The sequence below is a fragment of the Triplophysa rosa genome, linkage group LG17 (assembly GCF_024868665.1).
Source record: "Triplophysa rosa linkage group LG17, Trosa_1v2, whole genome shotgun sequence".
NCBI classification, from domain to species: domain Eukaryota; kingdom Metazoa; phylum Chordata; class Actinopteri; order Cypriniformes; family Nemacheilidae; genus Triplophysa; species Triplophysa rosa.
This window is the reverse complement of record NC_079906.1, coordinates 688,650-712,180: the sequence shown is the minus strand read 5'-3', so window position 1 is coordinate 712,180 and position 23,531 is coordinate 688,650. Positions and strand designations below refer to the sequence as shown.

The following is a 23,531-nucleotide window of genomic DNA, read 5'->3' as shown; positions in this document are numbered from 1 at the left end:
AGAGGGCCCTGAGGGTTCGCTACTGGTCAATAATCCTCCTAAATATCACACACAGCACCTTTAAAACCGAAGTGTGCCATTGCGTCACCAAACAGTACTGCATACCTAAAATGACTTAAAAATACTTAAAATAACATTTTGAGATGGTTTCCTCCTGAACACTACCCCATCTTGGATGCAGTATATATAACAGTAAAGTACATATTCAATGTTTTTTAATAAGCAAAGGGTTCTAAATTAGAACAGAAATCCCTCGGCAAAGGATTTTGTTTTAATTTATTGATTTATTGTTCATGCCTGACAACATGGGAAACATTTTGGCTATGAAAATTCCTCAGTAAAATCCTCTTATTGTTGCTGTTTGTGTTGATTATCCTTTATTATTTATTTATCAGTTTGTCATCGAGTTACGAAATACCACATAATTAAAATATTGCGGAAAAGAAAAACGTTTTTTTTGCATGTGGCCATTTTCATCTCGGAAAGAAGACGTTGCAGTGTTGTGCTTGTTTCTGTCCGTGCCGTATATGCGGTTGCACTGTGAAGTGTTGGACGGAAATGGCTGCAGCTGTCAACTACTCTCACGCTAATGTTGGTAATGTCGTCTAAATAATTGACACGCCGTTGCTGTTGCGCCCTCGAGGGACATATGAATTATGGGGGAACTGCTGGTGGAGTAACTCTGTCACCTGCTGAATTCTCTGTGTGTGTTTGTGGCGCAGGTATGATCCTGACAGACACTTTCATAATCTCTTATAATCTCTCTAACTAGCATTAGCCTTTAGCAGCCTGACCATCATCAGTGAAGAAAGGCATTTGCTGCAAAAACAATTAATATTAATGTCTTAAATGACGAGTAGATCAGCAGGTGAGCGTGTATGGATAATGTGGGTACATGTCACTTTAGTTATTGTACAAAATCATACTTTAAAGTCTCTTGGACAAAAATGAGACTGTACCATAGTAAAGTACCTGTACTAGATCAAAGATTATCATGATATTACCATGGTCAAAATCATTCAGTTGTTGTTTGATTTTATAAACATTTGATTCTTCTGACCAACATAGCTCATATTTGCCTGTGTGATTGACAGCTGCGTCGTCCTGATTTTTCTGAAGCGCTCTGAGATTGAGGTGACTATGGCATCCAACTTGAAGCAGATGAGCGAAGAGTCCTACACACTTTCAGGATCGAATGGACTGAATGGGGCGAAATCACCAGGAGTTGCGGCCGTCGAGCGTAACCACACCAGCAGGCTGTCCCGTGCGGGCAGGATGGCCTTGGATGTGCAGGGCAAATGTGCTGCATACGTGTTGGCTTTAAGACCATGGAGTTTCAGCGCCTCCCTCACACCAGTGGCTCTGGGCAGCGCTCTGGCCTACAAACTGGAAGGCTCTGTGGACCTCCCCATTCTCCTGGTCTGTGCCGTTGCGGTTCTGTTGGTCCATGGGGCTGGGAACTTGGTGAACACCTACTATGATTTTTCCAAGGGAATCGACCATAAGAAGAGCGATGACAGGACTTTGGTGGATCAGATCCTGAAGCCACAGGATGTGGTAATGTTTGGGGCGGCGTTGTACTCTGCAGGATGCCTGTGCGCCACTCTGTTGTACTTCCTGTCCACGCTAAAACTAGAGCATTTAGCTCTCATTTATTTTGGAGGACTGTCAAGTTCTTTTTTATATACTGGAGGTGAATATGGTGATCAGTTTTTTTAAACGAATTGAGAACATTAGGGCTAGAGGACATCATAAATATCCATGATATATTTGTGATGATTTTGTATGTGATTTTTAATTAAGCAAAATTAGGAATGTCACAGCCATTGAGTTTCCTAAAGACTCGCAATACGTTTCATTTTAATGGATGCTTAAAGGACTATCACAATAACATTTGCCGCTTTAACAAAACCCATGTGCGTTAGCAAGCCTAATAACATTACCCAGTTTGCTTCCTTTTACTGGAATATACTTTGCAAAAATAGCTGTGCAATTGTCAGAATGTCCTATGCGTCCTCTAAACTAGTAGCTTAACTGGACTTCATTTAAAGGGCTTAAGAAAGTTGTTAACGTGACAGTTACTTTATCTTCCAGGCTTGTGTTCTCAAGCCTTGTCTGTGAAACCGGGCATTAAGACTAGTCCCAGACTAAAATGAAAGTTTGAGCTCTCTTCATTGAAAAGAAATTCAAATATGTCATTGCCATTGTTTTGTCTCTAGATACAAATCAGTAATGTTATTATCCAAGGCATTTAAATAAATGTGACTTAAATATCGTAATTTAACTAAGGCATAGTCCTGGCTTAAGCTAAGCTTTGTCTGTGAAACCGGGCCCATATGTACAGTAATTATTTCTTAATCTTGTGCAGTTCTTGCTTCTTACATGTTTGTTTTGCGTTTTAATTTCAGGCATAGGGCTGAAGTATGTCGCTCTGGGCGATGTGGTCATCCTCATCACCTTTGGTCCTCTGGCAGTTATGTTTGCCCATGCGGTGCAGGTGGGCTACCTGTCAGTGCTGCCGCTGGTCTACGCTGTGCCGCTGGCGCTCAACACCGAAGCCATCCTGCACAGCAACAACACGCGAGACATGGACTCGGACAAGCAGGCGGGTATTGTGACCCTGGCGATTATGGTGGGGCCCACGATGTCCTACGTCATCTACAATCTGCTGCTTTTTGTTCCTTATTTGCTGTTCTGCATCTTGGCCACACGCTATACGATTAGCATGGCTCTTCCGTTGTTGACACTGCCTATGGCCTTTCCTCTTGAGAGGCAGTTTCGCCAACAGTGTTACGCAAAGATTCCTCATAAAACTGCCAAACTCAATTTGCTCATGGGACTCTTTTATGTTTTTGGGATTATATTGGCGCCAAAGGGTAGCTTGCCGTTGTTGTGAGATCCTTGTTGTTCCTGTTCTTTTTAATATAGTTTCCTATTTGTTTTAAACAGCCTTAGATAAAAGCTTTAGATACTTTTTGTATTTCTAGTAACATTAATCTAAGGTTGAAAGACTTTAATTTATTGTTGTTAATTTATATTTTGCAGTGAGCAAGTGTTCTCAGTACAGTGCTAAGGTACGTAGGCTGTCCAGGGACATCAGTATTGTAAAAGCGGATGAGTATAAAAAATACAATTATATCTATATGGTTTACTAGTGAAATCAGAGTTTCAGATATATTTAGGACACTTCTTATGATGTCATGTTTTGTAAACAAACTGTTTCTGATCATGTTTTCGGTTGTAATTTTATAAAACCAATGACACATTTCAAGTACAAAATCTAAATCTATCTGTTCATGAACACTCACTTCAGTCTGAGAGACAAAGATACAGTTGGTGAGCTATGATGCGTGTTTTCATGAAGGCAAATCTGTTATCAGCAAATAATGGTTTAGTTGTAGGGCCATTAGCTGTGTGTTAGGTTTTGCCAAAGCCTTTCACAAAATAAACGTGTATATTATTGTATATATCACCTTTATGCTGTGATGAAACATTTCTATCTTGGTGTAAGTGAGCTCTTACATAATGGTAGTGCCCTGTCCATAAGTCACAAGAGAATTTCACTTAATGTTTGAATAAGTATAAAAATGATGCGAGTTATGCTGTGGCCTTCACACTCTCCAGGGAGATTTCAGACTGACATGCTCTTCAACACCATCATCAAAACACCAAATAAGGGAATATCCTTACTCCAGTAGACTAACAGTACATGATCGACGGCAGGGAACATTGAAGTTGTTCTGGTGGCATGTGGTGAAACAAGCCTTAGGATGATATGCCTACAAAGGATTCAAGTAAGATATTGGAAAATCTTTTGTCTAGTACTTTTTAAGGCATGTCACAGGGCAATGAGTTCCTCGTGAAAGTTCTGAACCAATAAAAGTGAGCACCAACAGTTAGAATACACAAAATACTTATTATTATACTATACTTTTCTAGCTTTTAAATGCAAATGTGTTCTTTTCAGACTGTAAAAATAATTAAATTAAAGTTCTAACCCTAAATCATGACTTATCTTAAATCTTAACCAGGTTATAATTTTTCCCTTAAAGGGATAGGCTACTCCACCCAAAAATGAAAATCCCCCTTTTGTTGTTCCAAACCTTTATAAATTTCTTTGTTCTGATTAACACAATGAAAGATACTAAGGTGGAAGAATGTTAGCAATATAGAAAAAAAAGGTAGTCGACGGTGCCCAGAATTGTTTGCTTTCCTAAATTCTTCAAAATATCTTACTATATCATTTAAAATGATAAAGTAATTTTTCCCACTATGGTAGTCAATGATGGGCCAAAAAATGTCACTGCTATAGCCTATGCTGTTTTTGTGATCTTTTAGGGGATGACGAAAATTCTGCACAGATCCACCTCTTCAGCCTTTGAAAAGATACAGAACAGAACAGCACATATTTAACATAAACGTATGATGGTTCTCATTTAACAGTTCCTATAATTTATAATAAATGCTCAGATCTGCAATCTGATTTAAGCCAAGTAGCCAATTTAAAAAATCCGAGCTCCGCACAAAAATAAAAGAATTAAAATGTAGGATATTATGGGATATTATTACTATGTGCTATGAATCGTAAAAGGAAACTGCTACTTTAACAGATTATATAACAGAAACTGTGAAACGAATAAAGCTTTTCTCACCTATCCGAAATTCTTGATGAACAATGAAAAAAAGATTTCGGTTAATTATCCTCCCACAGAAGCATGCAACAAATCCAGAGACGCAATAGATACACAAAACACATACCAATGGCGACACATGCTGGTCAAAACTGTAAATGCTATGATAACCGGCCAACGGATAATAATACTTTAATATAGTAAATGTTAAATCCTGCAATACTGTAAATAAGAAGGCTCTGTATACTATAGGGTCTGTTTTTATTAATTGTAGGGCTTGACGCAGAAACAATTAATAATCATTATTTCCTTTTGTTACACACATTTAATACTGACCGGTTAAAACTTTAGAATTTAGAAAAAAATATCAAATCTGTGAAACGTTTCAAAGCGGTAGGCCTAATGCAGTAAATATGCATTAAACTGAGAGGCAGATAACCAAAACATTGTACAGTTCCTTAACTTGAGGACACATTTCTTTATTTTATTTGTTATTACGTTTTTTGTGATCTGTTAAACTCTGCATAGACGACATGTGCAGACTCTTACACAATGTACTACAGTAGACTTACTTTACCAAAATGATACAGATTGTGATCTCCATTCAAGCAGAGATTCTGTTTGATGAAAGTTTTGAAATGAAATGTATTTCATGCCAGAAACAACATTATTATTTATTGATATTTCATGTGCTTGTCCTGATGAAAACATAATTTAAAGGAAACATGAAATAAGTAACATTTTATTATACCCTTTAGAGATTTTTGATATTTCAGAAGGGTAATCTCAAATGGCCCTCCTTACAGAACTCCCTGTTCACAAACAGCACTTATCAAGGAACATGCAGTATTGTAAATATTCACATCAATCTCACATTTATGGCTTCAGGTGAGAATTGGCCCTAACACATCCATCACTGCAGAACAGTTTGGTCATGTGAAGTGGACAGATGCTAAAAAGGCAACAAAAGACCTGCTGATTTCGGTGTTCGGCAGAAGAATACTGGCAACACACTGCTACACTGGAAAATGTTCCAATGCCTTTAAGAACAAAGATGCTAAACCTCAACTGGATCCTGAAAAAGCATCTGACATCATGAATGAGTAACTTATTTTTCTAAAGAAATCACTTGCACTTTCAGGCCTTAACAGTTTAAATCAGTAGTTATCAATCCTGGTCCTCGCGACCTGGGTCCTCGCTCTGCATATTATGTATGTTTCTCTTATCCGCATTTTGTACATACACAGCACCATATTGAAACATGTCAGCCAGTCTTAGCAACTGTTAACTATGCTATTTTTTTGCTTCAAAATGTTTTTTAAATAGCAGGGTTAGTTGTGAATATGATGAACACAATATAAATTCCATTGATCTAAATAACTGAAATGACAACATCAGAAGAAATTGACAATTATGATTTTTGTTATAATTGTGCAGCATTTTCTATAATAGAAGGATGGTTAGATGAGGGGTGGCTGGATGACAGATGTGCGGAAATCTGTCTATATAGACAATATCCACCTCTAGTTTATAGATGGAATAATATTGAGTTATTTGTGTTCAAACTGAATTTGCTAGCCATTGTCACAACTAACCCTCTGACCATTATAATGAAGTTGTAATGTTTACACTTCTGACACTTGCTATAATTGTATGGGAACTGTAGAAATAAATGTTAAGTGTTTTTTGTAAAATAAGAAGTGAATGTTGCTTATGTAAAACGTTATTAATCCAGCTGAAATATTTTTTGAGTAATTGACCTAAAACCAACAAGTTGTGCCCCGCTCTCTCCTACATTATTCATATTAAAGTAGGACTGTCGCGATAAACCGACGGTAAATATCGCGTGATTTGTGCACAGCTTTTGAGTGAAGTACGGGAAAATGCTGCTGCATCCGAAAGCCAGAGGGCGCTCTCATGCTGAAACTCCAAATACGCACTGCAGAAGAAGACCATAACACCTTCTAGAATCTAGGAAATGCCTACATCTTTTTATCACTGTTACTCAAGCCTCATCAGGTATTTTTATGATAATAAAGTATATTTATAATGATCATGTTTGACGGGTGTTGCTTTTTTAAATGCACATTATAAGCGACTCAAAGTCACACTGCTTTTAGATCGAGCAGCTTTTCCTACTGATCCCAGAGCTCTGCTTCACGGACAAGCTACGCATTCAAAAAAATATCGACACATTGCATATCTCAGCCAGCTTGATTTCAAAAAGATTTAGTGGTATCGCGTTAAATTATCGTGCAGCCAAAGCATTTCCACATATAATGCCTGCAAGTTTTACCCATAGTGAGTTTGTATTGAAGTGCTAAGTTACTGTTATAAGCACAGCTTTGCTGGTAGATGGGTTAGATTGTAAACAGAACACCCAGTACTAGTATTCATTAATCATTATGGCTTGTAAACTTATTTTCTCTTTATTTCTTACCTTACAGGCTGCATCAAAAGTAAATTCAACGTAGAATTGAGCGTAATTAAAAAAGCCATCTCTGAGAAATGCACAGATGAATGCAAATTATCCGAAAGACGCAACTGTGTCTGAGAATAATTGAATTTTGCAGTGGTTTTTTGTTTGTTTTTTGCCTCTATGTGAATATATCTAAATAAAAAGGATTAAAAATCGAAGTAAAGATTCGTCTGCACACTTTTGTTTTATCAATCTGAGTTAAAGTTATGAAATGTTGAGTAGTTTGCTAGTATGCTGTCTTAAACAAAGGGTTGTGGGTCCTTAGCCTACATTTTCTCAGGTTTTTAGTATAATATGTGCTTCTTGAGGATCAAATCCATAATGTTTGCACTGCTAAAGCAATGTGTAACAACTTAATATTTTTAGAGCAATGTCTGTTTTGAGATATATACTGTATACTATATATACACACAATAGGATACAGTAGGAAAGTGTATATCTTTTTTTATCAAATATCATATTGAATCCCTATATGCCTAAATAGAAGTGGTCCTAAAGAGGTAAGATCCTTCTTGGTAATCCTATAGGAATGGTTCCAAAAATAATATAAATTCTAATTAGAATCTAATACAAATTTCTTATAGGAATCCAATAGGATTTTTTGACCAGGGAAACCTGTTTATATGCTACCGTTAAAATGAAAATTCAGTCATCATTTTGAAGGTTAACTATTCCTTGAAAGCAAATTATATTTTTCTCTTGTGTCGTGTTATGTTGTCCTCACAAACCATTTAAAGATATTAGATATTTGAAAAAAACAAGGTTTTTAAATATTGCATGTTAAATGTCACCGATCCTGCCATATGCACGCTATTAATAATAGGCATATATGATTTATAGGCTAATATCAATATTCATAATACAAAATAACAATGAAGATCTGTCTTATGCTATTTTTTCAAAAATTTTGCTGTCACACCATAGGACACATTTACACGTTTATTTATCAACTACCCAATTTCGTTTAACCATTTAAGGGCTACTGACGTTGCTTGGTAACGTTACCGAAGCGTCACCTAATTAATATTCGGAAGAGGGTCCTTCGCCATAGTGGAATTCGTAACTTTGCAAGCTGCTGCGTCTTTTAAGGGAAGCAGCATCGGCAGTGACGACGCGCGGCGTGGGCGTGCCCAGCCTAACCCCACTCACTGTTGGTAGCACAACTAGCGCTGTTTTGATTTCTGTTCTTCACAATGATGTCGTATTGACGTGTTGTTTTTTGTTATGTAATGGCGTTATTATTAAACGCAGACCGCGGAGCCCGTGCGGAAGATTAGAGGAGATTTGACGTGATGGATGTCCAGTGGCGTGGCTGACGCGCGTGACACATGCGCGTCCACCGCGGCTCAGCGCTGTTCTAATCGCTCGTAAAGCCATATAATCACGTTAATCGGCAACCCAGTGAAGTTTTCGCGAAGCATTAATGTTGTCGACAGGTAAGCGCGCACACGATGACACAATCTTATTTACACGCGTGTGTTGTGCCTATGATACATATTAACGTTACATCGGTTATACTGGGGTGTCGCGGCCGTGAATATTGCTTTCTTCTTTTGTTTGAATATTCATGTGAATTTGCATGTTTTAGTTTCTTAAACATGTTCTTATTGATCACGTCTCCCACAGCCAGCCAATAAACCATGTAATCAACCAATTATATTGTACAATTACCACGTAAAACTCCTATATTTATGTAGCCTATACAAACACTACACTAAACATATAACGTACAGTACGTACACACACACACACACACACAGGCTTTGGTTGACTATCCCCGTGGGGACAGTCCATAGGCGTAATGTTTTTATACTGTACAAACTGTATATTCTATCCCCTATCCCTAACCCTATCCCTAAACCTAAAGATCATAGAACACTTTTTGCATTTTTAGATTTGTAAAAAATATTGTTCTGTACAATTTATTAGCTTTTTTGCCCCTGGGGACCTCAATTTTGGTCCCCACGGTCACACGAGTCCCCATGTGTTGGTGTGTATTCAGGTGTAGGTCCCCACCGGTATATACAAACATGAACACACACACACACACACACACACATATTTATATATATGCCATTTTATAGAAATATGTCCAAAAACATGCTAATAGCATGGTGCTTTTTGGTACATTGTGTTTTTTATTTTATGAGTTTATCTTGGAACTTTCGTACAGGGTCATCATGAAAATGTTATAGAATCACACTGAATTTTCAGATGATGCAGAGGCACTCCTGTGACAACATTTTTGCGGAATGTCTAGTAGAGATGGGCCCATTTTTAAGGATCTAATATGTTCTGATCCTGAGTTCTCTCGGTTTTACATGCTTGCCATCTTGGCAGCGTTTTTCTTCACTGGTAGAGGTGTGGTTAACTAACCAATGTGTTTGCATTGTGGACCTGTGTTATCTCCTATCTTTGTTTCTGCTGGAAAATTGCTGCGTGTCAATATTTGTTGCCCCAAAGCGGATCTATGTGTACCACCAATATTAAAAGTGTTTAAGTAATTGGCCTTTTTATTTGAATATTGAATAAAGGAGGCGTCAACTCAGTCACAGATGGGGCAAAAGTGAATATGTACTGTAGCAAGTATGGTTGACCACCAGTCACCACAGTAAGTTTAGTGACTTTCAGGAATTAAATGTGATTTTTTTTAAATGTATTTTTTGCATCAGTCATCAACTTTAAAATCAAACCATTTTAATTGCAGTTCTGTAAAGTACTGTAGTGTACCAAAGTAGTTTCAAGTGGTAGCAAGTTGCCATTCAGCATTCTTTCTTTTGTTAATAAAAGCCGCAGATAGACCATGACCTTCTAGATAGAACTTTCCTTTTAGTTTCTGTCAAAAGAACAACAACATAAAGATTGACAAAAGTAGACCTTAGGATTTGTGCACTGTATTCCAAGTGTTGTGATATGTGATTGCAAGGAACAGACTGTTTATCAATGTATGGTGTACAGTAACCAGTACACCCCAGACACAATTCACTCACAACCTACAAAAACCTAAATGACCATACAACAAAATAGCTAATAAAACATTGCTGTTGTGCAGAATAATTGTTCTGTGTTTGTTAACCTCACCCTAAACATTTCTAAGTGTACCTACATTTTGTCATACCTTTAGTGTAAAGGAAGAATCTCTCAGAAGTCCTTCATATGCATAGTATGAAGATACCTATTTACTGTATATTCTAGTGTGTGTGGACCTTGATAAGGATTTTACCCAGTCCTCTGATCTTTCAAATATGTTACTTACAATATCCTGACTTTATATTCTTGTGAAAAATATTTTAACATTTGTTATAATTCTCTTAAATTTGATGCATTTTTCACATCAGTATGTGTCATAAGAGAATGATTTCACCCTATACAGCTACATAGGAAATTTGCTCACTTTATCAGTTAAAATTTTAAGTTGGCCATATGTTGTAGATTCTTTTAAATTGTTTAAATTTTTGCAGACTTTCAGCAGTATGGTTCTACAATGCTGTAGTCGTAGCCAAAGTCTTCTCTCACTGATGTTGTCAGTGTATGAAGAAAACGTACAAGAAGAAGACAGTGGGGCTGACTTGTGATAAAAACCAAACACTGTTGTTCCGAAAAGTAGCTTGCTGTTTACATTCTCAACTCATAGTTAAGATGCTTTGACGAGGCCACATCAGGGCCACGGAGGCACAGCTCCATACAGATGGAACAGCCCAATCATAGACCCAAGGAAAACAAAACAAGTATCGCATGACAAATGTAGGTACATTTCTTACGCATGCATTGTATCATATTTCTGCTGTAAATGTGGTTTCATAAATGTATTCTGTAAAAGTCCCACGATATTAAAATGAGCGTCCAATCTCTGTATTTGCTCTAAATGGAATGATGGGATGCCATACCTGTCTGTCAGCTTTTGTACTCATTGCGCCTTGCTCATGCATTTGGAACAATGTCGTTCTAACAGTAATTAAAAATATGTTGTTTAGATTGATCATTATTGTAATGATGTGCTTTGTACTGACATGTTACTGGTGAATATTTGACGTGAGGTGGTGTGGCTTTGGAAAGAGCTCTGAAGGGAAGAATGGGATCTTTTTCTCTTTTATGCTTACGAAGCTAGCTTATCCATATGAAATTGCCGATCCTAGCTTTAATTCTTGTCATAATAGGCTTTGTAAAAGCAAACGATGTTTTGGATAAGCTAAGGAAGCGGGTACACTTCATAATATTCCCAATAAAACAAGACATAATAGAGATGGCCCCTTTGTTTTTATGTTATGTAACTTGTAGATTTCTGGGGCCTTATATATAAATGTTGCATAGGCACAAAATTGGCTAAGAAATGTATGTGCACAATTTTACAGGCACATATCGTGATTTATCATAAATAAACTTGCTGTAAATAAGTGTTCACCGTACGGACACGTTAGACCAGGGATTCTCAACCTTTTTGACTCCAAGCCCCCTCATTGTATTCAACAATATTCAAAGGCCCCCCTCCCACTCACAAAACCAATAAAATATTTCGAGCTTAATATTAACTGAAGAAACGTTTATTAACTATAAAAATGGCCAAATAATAAGAAATATCTTCTTTTTTTTAATGTATTTCAATTAGGGCTGCAGCTATCGATTATTTTAGTAATCGAGTATTCTACTGATTTTCCATCGATTAATTGGGTATTCGGATAATAAGTACTTTTTCTTTATTAAAGAGCAGTACTAAATATACAGGAGAAAATAAGACGGGTCTCTTAAAATGAACAACTAATTTGTTTCCTTTTTAGAAAAATTGACATATTTATTGCTGAAATTGCATACATTATTATCTGTGAAAACTAAACCCATTTAGTACATTACCTTGCCATATTACATTCAAAATGCAATATAATACAAATGTGTAAATAAGAAACATTCATAAAAATAGAAAGAATAATTACAAAGGTAAACAACTAACTTCAGCTTATGCGTGATGCATTTAGTTTATCTAAATTAGTTTTAGTTTTTTTTTACTATTAAATAGTAATATATTTGTCCACATAAAATACAGAGTTAACCGGACTTTTATTTTTGGCAGGTTGTCGGAAGACGCTTATTTTCACTCAAACAATAAAATGTTCTTGACATAAACTCTCAGAGCAACTCTGGAGATGTAGCTCATGTGTTCATGTCCTCATAAAGCGCAGACACAGACAAATTCATCATTGAGCATCACGCGTGTAGCACGTTAAACTGTGCAGCTCATTCACGCAGAACAGCCAGATGACGTGTAAATAACAGGATTCGGCATCCACTAGTGTGCATCTAGTTTTATGGACTCAATGCAGCCGGAAAACAAGTTTCCCTCGCAAAATAGACTAAAACTAAGTAAAATAGCAGTTCACCATTTCAATAAGCTATCACTTATTTATCAGCATGAGAAATACGTGTGAGTTTGTGAACAGACTAAAGTGCGTGTGTCTTGGTGAATGCGTGAGACTTGAGAGCCCTGTAACATGTATAGAGTATAGCGGGCGTTAGTAATAACGGTCCGTGGGGAAACGCAGTGCTCCGTGTGTACTGTAGTTAAATGGATTAAACGAAGCTTTGAGGCAACAAAAATTACCTTGATGATTTTTTTTGTATTCGAATTACTTGAGGAATCGTTTCAGCCCTAATTTCAATTTAGGGGTGTAACGAACCGTCACAGGCAACATTCCAAATATAGTCATCATTCCTATGCCCTACTCCTTCGAAGGGCAGAGCCCTCAGAGTTTAGACTTTGGAGTGAACAAGGCATTTGTGTGCATTATGTAGACGTTTGGAATGCACTTGGCAAAGTAAGCGACGTAAAAATGCCAAGTGCATTCCAAACGTCTACATAATGGCACGCAAATGCCCTGCTCACTCCAAAGTCTAATCTACAAGGGCTCTGCCCTTTGAAGGGAGTAGGGCAAGGACTTTTACAGCAACAAAAGCTTTGAGCATGTAGTCCTAAAGTTTGGTTTAGTGACCAGACAAAACATCGGTAGCCTCTCTCCCATCCCATGTTGGATAATCTGTGCTGATACGCAAAGGACTAAACGTTGGCCCCATCCCGTAGCAGCACACGGGTTCCTGGTAAGCGCTCGCTGTTGGAGATTCTGATTGGCTCAGCAGTATTGTCTGCAGTGGCTGACACGCTGCCCGGCCCCCTGCCTCTTCTCCAGCGTGGCCTGTGACTAGATGTCTTGTGATGATGAATATTTTCCTGTAACATCCACATTTTTGTTGTTTCTTGGAGTTCTTTAAGTAAACCGGGTTTTGTTTAATGCACGGGTGTTTTTTGGTTTGGTGCCGAGATCTATTGTGATGTCTGCAGGACTTGATGGGTACTTGAGAGCTCTAACTCACAGATCATTACTACAAATACATTTCAACAGGTAAAATAGACAACTGATACAACCGCTCCAAAAATACCTCAAGACTGTTGATGGTAGTGTGTTAGCTTAAATGTACTTGGTGGCGTGCAACATATTTTTGTACTAATTTCTGTTATTTTTTATGATTTCGTGCCTGCTTTGCCTTCCCACAGAATATAGAATTTGTTGCACAAATCTTGTTTTTTTGGGGTATATTTAATTTTTGATATTTCTGTTATGTTTGCACTATAATGAAAAGAAAATATAGGATTTTAACATTTGTTATTTCCATGGATATTATTATTGTGACAAATAATTACCCCCTACTGGTTGTTCTCCTTGCGTAATATAAAAATATCATATTAATATGACTATAATTTAATTAATATTTAATATTACAAAAAGTAATGGTTGTATTAGTTTCACTGCCTTCAATTTATGACTTAAAATGATTGAATATAATATATAATACTGTATTTTAACATCTTGGCAATAAAGCTCTTTCTGATTCTAATTCTAATTCTGAATATAATATATATATATAATACTGTATTTTTACTATAACTTTCTGTATTAAAAAGAGAGTCTAATGACAATCATCACAGAGGTAAGTAATCTGCAAAAATAACAGAAATTAAAGAGTTTTGCTTATTACAGTTAGGAAATTACCTTAAATGTCATATTGTCACAAAGGTTCTGTATAAACATATTTTAAATTTCCTATTGTTTCCTTTGATTAAGGGTTAAAATTGACGTAGATGTGTTTTATGAGTCTTTAGTATAAAAATTAGCTCAGAAACGGCAAAACCTTGTAATATATGTGTGTTACACAAACACACACTGTCATCTCATTGTGAATATGATGGGTAGATTATTTGTAATTGGATGATGAAGCGGGTTATCATGTGACCTGTTCAGGCTGTCCTAATCCCACTTTATATAGTACGTCACTGAGCTTTAAATACATGCTGGGAGCTCAACTCACAGTAGCTGAAATTAAAGGAGTCATATTGCACGGCTAAAATGAATATTATTGTTTGTTTTAGATGTAACGCAATGTGTATACACTATTTAAAGTTTAAAAAATGTTGTATTTTGCACATACCGTGCATGTTTGTATCTCCTCTTTGCCCCGCCTCTCTGAAACGCGCTGATTTTTTACAAAGCTCATGGCTCTCTCGTGTGCTATGATTGGCCAGTTCACCAGTGTGTAGTGATTGGTCAAATACTGCAAGCATTTCACGGAAATGTAACGCCTCTTACCATATTCGGAACATCAGGTTCCAAAGCAATTGTACTGACAGGCGATACAATGAGATTTACAATTACGCCCACCTTAACTACGTGTAGATTTGGGTGGTCTTAGTCAAATCATGTTACGAAGTTACGTAGATTCGCCGGGGTGTGGTTACACGAGGCGTTTCATGCAGGTCTGGTTGAGCATTCGCTTTTAGATAGAATGCATCTTTCGTTCCCACACTTTCATTTGTGCAATTTTATGTGTCTAATACATGCATGGGAAACTTATAACACACCAAAAGCACAGAAAAACACGTACTTCCGCCATATGACCCCTTTAAGTCATGTTGATGATTGTGTGATTTTGTGCATTTACTACAGTTTTAATAAATTTGGCAGCACAGTCCTGTTCTACTATGCATCTTACTGTGTGGCTGTGTAATTGCCTACTAGATAGGCACTAACTCTTAAGATACCCCAACCTCTTATGTAGTTACTAGGGGTGTAACGATACTTTGTATTACGATATTTCGCGATGCAAAAATGTTACGATGCGCATCGTAGAGAGATGGGGATATTTTACGATATGTTTAATTCTATTCGTTCAGCGGTCAAGACACTACCTACTCTGCGCCAGTGAGTCACGTGTGCTTATCTCACATATGCGGTAGAGAGAGAAGCACAAGACACAATCTGTGTCTCCAAGTGGTTTACAAAGCGTCATATTTTCCCTCACAATCGCTGGTAAAATACAGCAAACTTGAAGCGTGACTGCCGGCAAGTCACCCCCAAACTCATTACAAAGGCAGCACAAACATTTTTAAATGCCAATGTTAATTTATTCGCTAACGTGAGCTGCTGCATAACGTGATATGCAACATAAAGCCAAAAGAAACCAGCGCTGTTCCGATCAGAGAAGAGATGAAGTGAGTCATATATTAAAAGATCGAATGACATGCTAAAAAACAAGTATGTAATTTGCATGATTGAAGAAATGTAATGCAGTTTATGTAATATGTCTTTTTGAAAGATGTTTCTCATTCATTACTGTCTGGAGCAAAGACAGCGTAGCTTCAAAGAGACACGAGCCAATAGCGCTTGAGCGTGAGCTCTGTCAGAGCGTTTCATTGGTTGAATGTACTGAATGAACACGCCCTTCACTGAACGAGTCAAAATGAGACTGAATGAACTGCTACATGTCGTTCATGGTCTAATATTCTCTGTGTTACAACAATGCATATCCAGTAGTTACTCAAGTTTTCTGAAAAATAAAGGTAATGACCTGGTTTAATTTAATTCCAAGGTAAAGTAAATTATGTCGAAACAGTTAAATCTTTGTATGGAACATTTAATTACACAAATTAAATGAGTTAATCCAGATAGATTCTAATTTCAGTTAAGCCTTAAAATGTTAAAATTCTTTATTAAGTTGTATGTGCAACAAAATAAGTTACTGAAAATGTTAATATTTTGAAAATAAATGGTGTTTGAATTTGTTTCATTTTTTAATTTTGTTCAAAATATCAAGATGTGTATCGTATCGTGAACCCAGCATCGAGATATGTACCGAATCGTGAGCTGAGTGTATCGTTAAACCCCTATTAGTTACTAGTATTTTGTTGGGTAAGCACACTGTAGGTACACTGCAAGTGCATGTAGTGAAAAATATGGGCAACTGTAAATTCTTAGTGTCAGTATCAGTTCTTGATATCACAACCGGGCAACTGTAAATTCTTAGTGTCAGTATCAGTTCTTGATATCACAACCATATTGCCATTTACAGAATTTGAAATCTTTTGTGATACATGCCATCTTGTTTATACTTTTTATGTGACATGTACTAAATCTATCTGGTTTTTAGAATGCAGTTTCAAATTTAAAGTTTAGAATTCAGTGGAACTACACCTTCTTGAGTAAAATCGATTTATATACATTGTCACATATTTTTGAGATATTATGAGACTAGATATTGATATATTGATTACTGCATATCCAATCAGATTTACGAACCAGTCCTTAAAGAGTAAATATTACAATGTCCTAAAAATGACATTTCATGCAGTGCGTAATGTTGCTGTGTGTGAATGTAAGCAGTCTGCCCGAGTTGTAAAGCCGAAAGTGAACGAATAAGTCGATTCTGAATCACGCGAACGAGTCGTCTGTAGTTCTAATTTCAGTTCCGGTCAGATATCCGTCACTCTGCGTAATGCCCGCCTACGTTCCATTTGCGACACTGCACGCGGTAGACCAATCACAGCAGACTAGACCATCTGACCAATCAGATCAGAGTAGGCTGACAGAAAGGAGGGGATTAGACAGATGAATCGCCGAAAGAGTCAGTCAAGAATAATAATAATAACTGCCTAATATTAGAAAATGAAAGTGTTTTTACACCGTGTATGTTCGTAAACTTGTTCGTATTTTAAACAAAATATTTACTCTAAAAGTGTATGCATGACCCATTCATAGTATGATTATTGTTTATACAACATAAAACATAGCTCGAATGCAATGGAGCATAGATATCTGGCTGCCGATTTTCAAATGCACTCTAGTCCAAAAGCTTCAGGTCTTTGTAAGCCACCGTAAAGGTACTGTTTTTAGGTAAAAAGGTAAAACAGATTATTTTAATATTGAAGGTTTATGATCTAAAGTTTAAGCGTGTGGTTAAAAAAATAGTCCTGTACGTTTTTAACATCATGGAGAACAGTGCATGAATGTTGTAAGTGTGTCTGTCAAGAACATTTTTGTGTGCCTTTGAAATTCTCCTTCCACCCCCTCTCATTTGCTTCTCACAAAAAAAGAGCAAAGTTCATCCAAAAAACAAACAGTTGTGGACTGCTGAAACGGGTAGACTGCGTAGACACAGTTTTGAATAAAACAAGAGCGATGTCGAACTTCAAATGTGCGTGAAACAAAAGGCCTACAGATGATTCGAAGTGGTATCAAACTTTTGGGGTGTAAGTCGATTTGCATGTTTGTTCTGCTTTTCTTTAAACTTTCGCAGTGTGTGTGCTTCTAGCAAACTCTCCTTTTCTCGTTTTCATTGTTACATATTAGAGTTTAAGATTTCATGGATCGTTTTCAAGGTGGGTTTGCTGGGGCAATTGCTTCTAAAGCCATGTGTCGGTTCACACACTTTATGTGAAGACGTTTTCATGATGGATGGATGTGTTAGGACTTGATGTAATCCCCGTTCCTCTGCTCTTTTTTTTCTCGATCTTGATTGAATTATCTTTTCTCTGCTGTCTTTGTTTTAAGTTCGTTCCCCATATGTGTTTGATGTTAGCCAGCCTTGGCAGCACGTTGCCAGTTTTGTCAGAGGTTTCTGACGGAGACAGATTTGATTGACTTTAACGAATCAAAAGACCGCTTTTGTCATTCTAGCACAAGTTTATGGGTAGACAGAGTCGGCGCCAGGGTGCACAAAGTGAGGGGGCTGCTATGTTTAGTGGGGGGCCAGGGTTTAGAAGGGGCAGGTGTCGCGAAATTTCATTCTACCCGTCAGATTATCCTACCAGGCATGCGCACATCAATGTTACGTCATTTTCTTGCGCTATAAAATCATAGGCCTACTTTGTTTATTTTATACTGCTACGGGAATCTGATTGTGTATTTTCGTTGTTAAATCATTCTAGGCCTACATATTTATTTATTACTGGTAGTACAATTATAGGGTATTGCTCTGTAAATTAATCATTTTTCTTTTATGCTGGTAGGATAATCTGACAGGGTATTTACGATGTTAATTTATTTAATGTGTTCATTTTAAACTGGTAGTACTATCTGACAGGGTATTTTGCTTTGTAAAATCATCCTACCTGTTTATTTTGTCGATGTGGTTTAGATTATATCCTAAATTTTGCCCTGCGGTAGGAAAAGCTGACAGGTTGGACAATTCGAGGTTGAGACACGGCGCAGGCTGAGTTCTCGCTCTGTTCTGTTTCAGTGTGCGGTCTTCTGGTGTTAAGAAGCGGCACAGTTTAAGTTTTAACAATTTATTTTTTTATCAGAGATAATCGCGGAAAACCTGATCTACACTGCGTTCCAAATTATTATGCAAATGATATCTTTCTCTGGTTTTCCTAATTTGTCGATGCAAATGACAGTCAGTATAATTTTCAAGTAATCAACAGTTAGGGTACATTTGGAATTTTATTGAACAAACCTCCCACTGACAACAGTATTTATTTAAAAAATGAAAAACTCAAAATGCACTGTTCCAAATTATTATGCACAACAGAGTTTGAAAACATTTCATAGGTTGTAAAAAACTGAAAATGGTCATTTGTTGAATTTGCAGCATTGGGAGGTCATATTTACTGAAATCAAAAGCTATTTCAATCAAAAACATCCTAACAGGGCAAGTTACATGTTAACATAGGACCCCTTCTTTGATATCACCTTCACAATTCTTGCATCCATTGAACTTGTGAGTTTTTGGATAGTTTCTGATTGAATTTCTTTGCAGGATGTCAGAATAGCCTCCCAGAGCTGCTGTTTTGATGCTAACTGCCTCCCACCATCATAGATCTTTCGCTTGAGGATGCTCCAAAGGTTCTCAATAGGGTTGAGGTCAGGGGAGGATGGTGGCCACACCATGAGTTTCTCTCCTTTTATGCCCATAGCAGCCAATGACACACAGGTATTCTTTGCAGCATGAGATGGTGCATTGTCATGCATGAAGATGATTTTGCTACGGAAGGCATGGTTCTTCTTTTTGTACCATGGAAGAAAGTGCTCAGTCAGAAACTCTACATACCTTGCAGAGTTCATTTTCACACCTTCAGGGACCCTAAAGGGGCCCACCAGCTGTCTCCCCATGATTCCAGCCCAAAACATGACTCCGCCACCTCCTTGCTGACGTCGCAGCCTTGTTGGGACATGGTGGCCATCCACCAACCATCCACTACTCCATCCATCTGGACCATCCAGGGTTGCACGGCACTCATCAGTAAACAAGACTGTTTGAAAATTAGTCTTCATGTATGTGTGGGCCCACTGCAACCGTTTCTGCTTGTGAGCATTGGTTAGGGGTGGCCGAATAGTAGGTTTATGCACAACTGCAAGCATCTGGAGGATCCTACACCTTGAGGTTTTCGGGACTCCCGAGGCACCAGCAGCTTCAAATACCTGTTTGCTGCTTTGCAATGGCATTTTTGCAGCTGCTCTCTTAATCCGATGAATTTGTCTGGAAGAAACCTTCCTCATTCTGCCTTTATCTGCACGAACCCTTCTGTGCTCTGAATCAGCCACAAATCTCTTCACAGTACGATGATCTCGCTTAAGTTTTCGTGAAATATCTAATGTTTTCATACCTTGTCCAAGACATTGCACTATTTGACGCTTTTCGGCAGCAGACAGATCCTTTTTCTTTCCCATATTGCTTGAAACCTGTGGCCTGCTTAATAATGTGGAACGTCCTTCTTAAGTAGTTTTCCTTTAATTGGGCTCACCTGGCAAACTACTTATCACAGGTGTCTGAGATTGATTTCAGTGATCCAAAGAGCACTGAGACACAATACCATCCATAAGTTTAATTGAACAATATAAAATTAAATGTTTACGACACTTAAATCCAATTTGCATAATAATTTGGAACGCAGTGTATATGCAACGTGGTAGGCTAACCAAATCACACTTGTAAAAGCGGCACATTCGCACATAGCGAGTGCGCGAAGAAATCCATGTCCGCACACGTCAGCCGCGCACTGCCTTTTTCATTGAGAGCCAGACATTTTAAACTATAACGCAATAAAAAATCTAGTTAAATCCTGCCTTGGGTGCGCAATACCTGCGAGTTGTAACGTTACATACAAAGCTTTTCATCCAGTGCGCGCTGCCGTTTTGAAGTTTAACAATTCTAAATGTCCATTTCGAGGACAGCATTGCATATTTCGCATAGCTTTTTCAAAGCTAATAAATTGAACTGATCTAAAAGACATGAAAGACACTGAAACTGAAAGGCTAATTTTTTTATATCAACTTGGAGGAGAGCAAATGTTGTATGACATTTTGACAAAAACAACTGGAAATACACCGATCATAGCCTACATAAATTCAGCGGCAGTTAATAAATGAAGATTATTAATTTAGACGCATATATAGAAAAAAATATATAGAAAAATGTCAAAAGCAGGCTTTAAAGAAAAAGTGACAGAAAAAGTATACAGGGGACTGTTCCCCAGTAGAGCTTTATGTCTAACAAAACGATCGCATTAATATAACAACACTAAAGAGCGAGCTCTTGCTTTCTGATAGACAGCCTGTATCTCCACTTGTCACCGTCTGCATAATAATGCCGTTTCTTGACACATGACACATGAAAGTACAGCACAAGACAATGTCTTTAAATTCTGTTAACGAATAAATACATTATTTTTTACCCTCTGCTCTTGTTGTTTCTTTAATAGATATAAACCAAATTCATTCTCCAAATGTTTTTTAAATGATTTCGTCTTTTATCATTTTAAAAAGTGAGGGGGCAGATGACTGAAGTGGCCGGGCCATGTCCCCTAGTTCCCCCTCGTGGCGCCGACTCTGTGGGTAGATCTTCTACTATTACTTAGAATTGTAACATATCTGGTGAAATACTTACATGTTTTTTATTGTATCTGGCATGTGGGAGTCTAACTGTTGGCAGCAATGTGTCAAAATGGCTTAATGCACTACTAAAATATCTTCCAGTGTCACATGATCTCCATCTAAATGTGGAAAAAGAGAAATGGTGACTACTACAGATTTTAAGCATAAGCTTTCCATTTGCAGCTTTAAACCTTGAGGTTAAAGAGAAAATCTCACACCCAACTGTGTCTTTACTATGTGAAGTGCTGTTTTCTGAACTCTCACTTTCATTGCTACAGCAATGTAGTGGTGAAATCTCTCTGACCCCGACTGAACTTTATCTGTCAGGCTGATTGGAGGAAGTTCATGAATTATATATGGTCATACATGGAGACTGTGGCTCACAGAAAGCAGAAGGGAGCACTTCCTGTTTGTGAAGTACACTTCACTGGGTCTAGGTCAGGTCTTTGTTAGAGCGGGACATCAGCGCGTTGACTGAATAAAAAAAACATTATACACATTCAATGCAAAATTTCAAAGCTTATATTAATGTTTAAAGTCACCATGAAATCAAAATTCTTATTTTCTAATGGAATCTTGCAGTGTTTATTAAAGCATTCATTAAAGGGATACTTAACCCAAAAATGGAAATTCTGTCATCATTTACTCACCTTCGAGTTGTTCCAAATCTGTATAAATTTCTTTGTTCTGATGAACACAGAGAACGATATTTGGAAGAATGCTTGTAACCAGACAGATTTCCCCCCCACTGACTCCCATAGTAGGGCTGCTCGATTATGACAAAAAACATAATCACGATTATTTTGGCCAATATTGAGATGCCGATTATTTAACACGATTACTCATTAACTTTTAAAACAACAAAGAAAATAAAGAATGTTGCTTTTAAACTGTGAATTCAACTGAAAAATAAATGTAAAGAAATAGCACAGCTGAACCACTGTAAGGAAAGGGGTGCGCTGTGGATTTTATACCACAAGAAAAGAGAGGATCCTTGCAAAATGGAATGTGGCACAATAATCGTTTTACCTCGATTATTTTGTTTTTGTAATTTTTGAAGGCCAAAATTGACGATTACAATTAATTTTCGATTAATTGCACAGCCCATGCACTGTTTTCTGAAGTCCACAGTCAACGCAGCCATCTACCAGGAAATTTTAGAGCACTTCATGCTTCCTTCTGCTGACAAGCTTTATGGAGATGCTGATTTCCTTTTCCAGCAGGACTTGGCACCTGCTCACACTGCCAAAGGTACCAAAAGCTGGTTAAATGACCATGGTGGTACTGTGCTGGATTGGCCAGAAAACCCGCCTTACCTGAACCCCATAGATAATCTACGGGGGTATTGTTAAGAGGAAGATGAGAGACACCAGAACCAACAATGCAGATGACCTGAAGGCCGCTATCAAAGCAACCTGGGCTTCCATTACACCTGAGCAGTGCCACAGACTGATTGCCTCCATGCCACGCCACATTGATGCAGTAATTCATGCAAAAGGAGGCCCAACCAAATATTGAGTGCATAGAAATGAACATACTTTTCAGAAGCCTGACATTTCTGTTTAAAATATCCTTTTTTTATTGATCTTATGTAATATTCTAATTTTCTGACACACTGAATTTTGGGTTTTCATTATCTGTAAGCCATAATCAACAAAATTTCAAGAAATAAAGGCTTGAAATATTTCACTCTATGCGTAATGATTAAGGGATAATGTACAGGCAGCCGGTTGTTATCGCAGAAATAAGCCCCGACAGTGTGATCAGGACCTGACGCGAAGCAGAGGCTACTTGCCACATGAGAAAAAAACTGGACATAAAATGTGAATTTGAAATATTTTATTAGCTCATTTTTACCGAATGCAGACCTTCGCGAGGAAAAGCCGTTTAGTTTCGGTTTTAAAGTAAGAAACGACATTCAAACGTCATGAACAGGCAAATTGGTTAATCATTTGTAAATATAATGTCATATATGTTATTAAAAGACATATTTATAATTCATTTTTGTGTGATATTAAACTGCCCCTCTCAAAATGATTTGCAGCATCCGGGTTACAGGGTGTTATTAGTTTTGAGCGGTTGTTATTTGAAAATAACAACCCTTGGAATGTCGCGACTGGCCAATCAGAATCAAGCATTCAAATGAGCCGTGTAATAAATCTATATAATATATGGGTTTCACTTTCTGAAATGAGTGATGTTGGACTTTAAAGGCAGTCCTGCATGTTC

General features: G+C 37.5%; 2 protein-coding genes across 2 annotated transcripts in view; both read left to right on the top strand.

Moving 5' to 3' along the window:
- The first annotated feature begins 544 nt into the window (after positions 1-544).
- ubiad1 (UbiA prenyltransferase domain containing 1) lies at positions 545-4,082 on the top strand. The gene is made up of 3 exons (XM_057356801.1): positions 545-722; positions 1,095-1,693; positions 2,409-4,082. Exons 2-3 carry the CDS (start codon positions 1,141-1,143, stop codon positions 2,894-2,896), a joined length of 1,041 nt encoding a protein of 346 aa, XP_057212784.1. The 5' UTR covers positions 545-722; positions 1,095-1,140; the 3' UTR covers positions 2,897-4,082.
- Positions 4,083-8,225: 4,143 nt separating this feature from the next.
- mib2 (MIB E3 ubiquitin protein ligase 2) overlaps positions 8,226-23,531 on the top strand; it is a 68,812-nt gene continuing 53,506 nt past the window's right edge. The window contains exon 1 of the mRNA XM_057356056.1: positions 8,226-8,546. Coding sequence (XP_057212039.1) covers positions 8,534-8,546 — 13 coding nt within the window. The 5' untranslated portion in view covers positions 8,226-8,533. The remainder of the gene's footprint in view (positions 8,547-23,531) is intronic.

Excerpts from the sequence above, each read along its gene's own strand:
- ubiad1 (XM_057356801.1), top strand. The coding sequence starts at position 1,141 with ATGGCATCCAACTTGAAGCAGATGAGCGAAGAGTCCTACACACTTTCA. Across the intron at positions 1,694-2,408 it reads TTCTTTTTTATATACTGGAG|GCATAGGGCTGAAGTATGTC; the intron begins GTGAATATGGTG and ends TTTTAATTTCAG.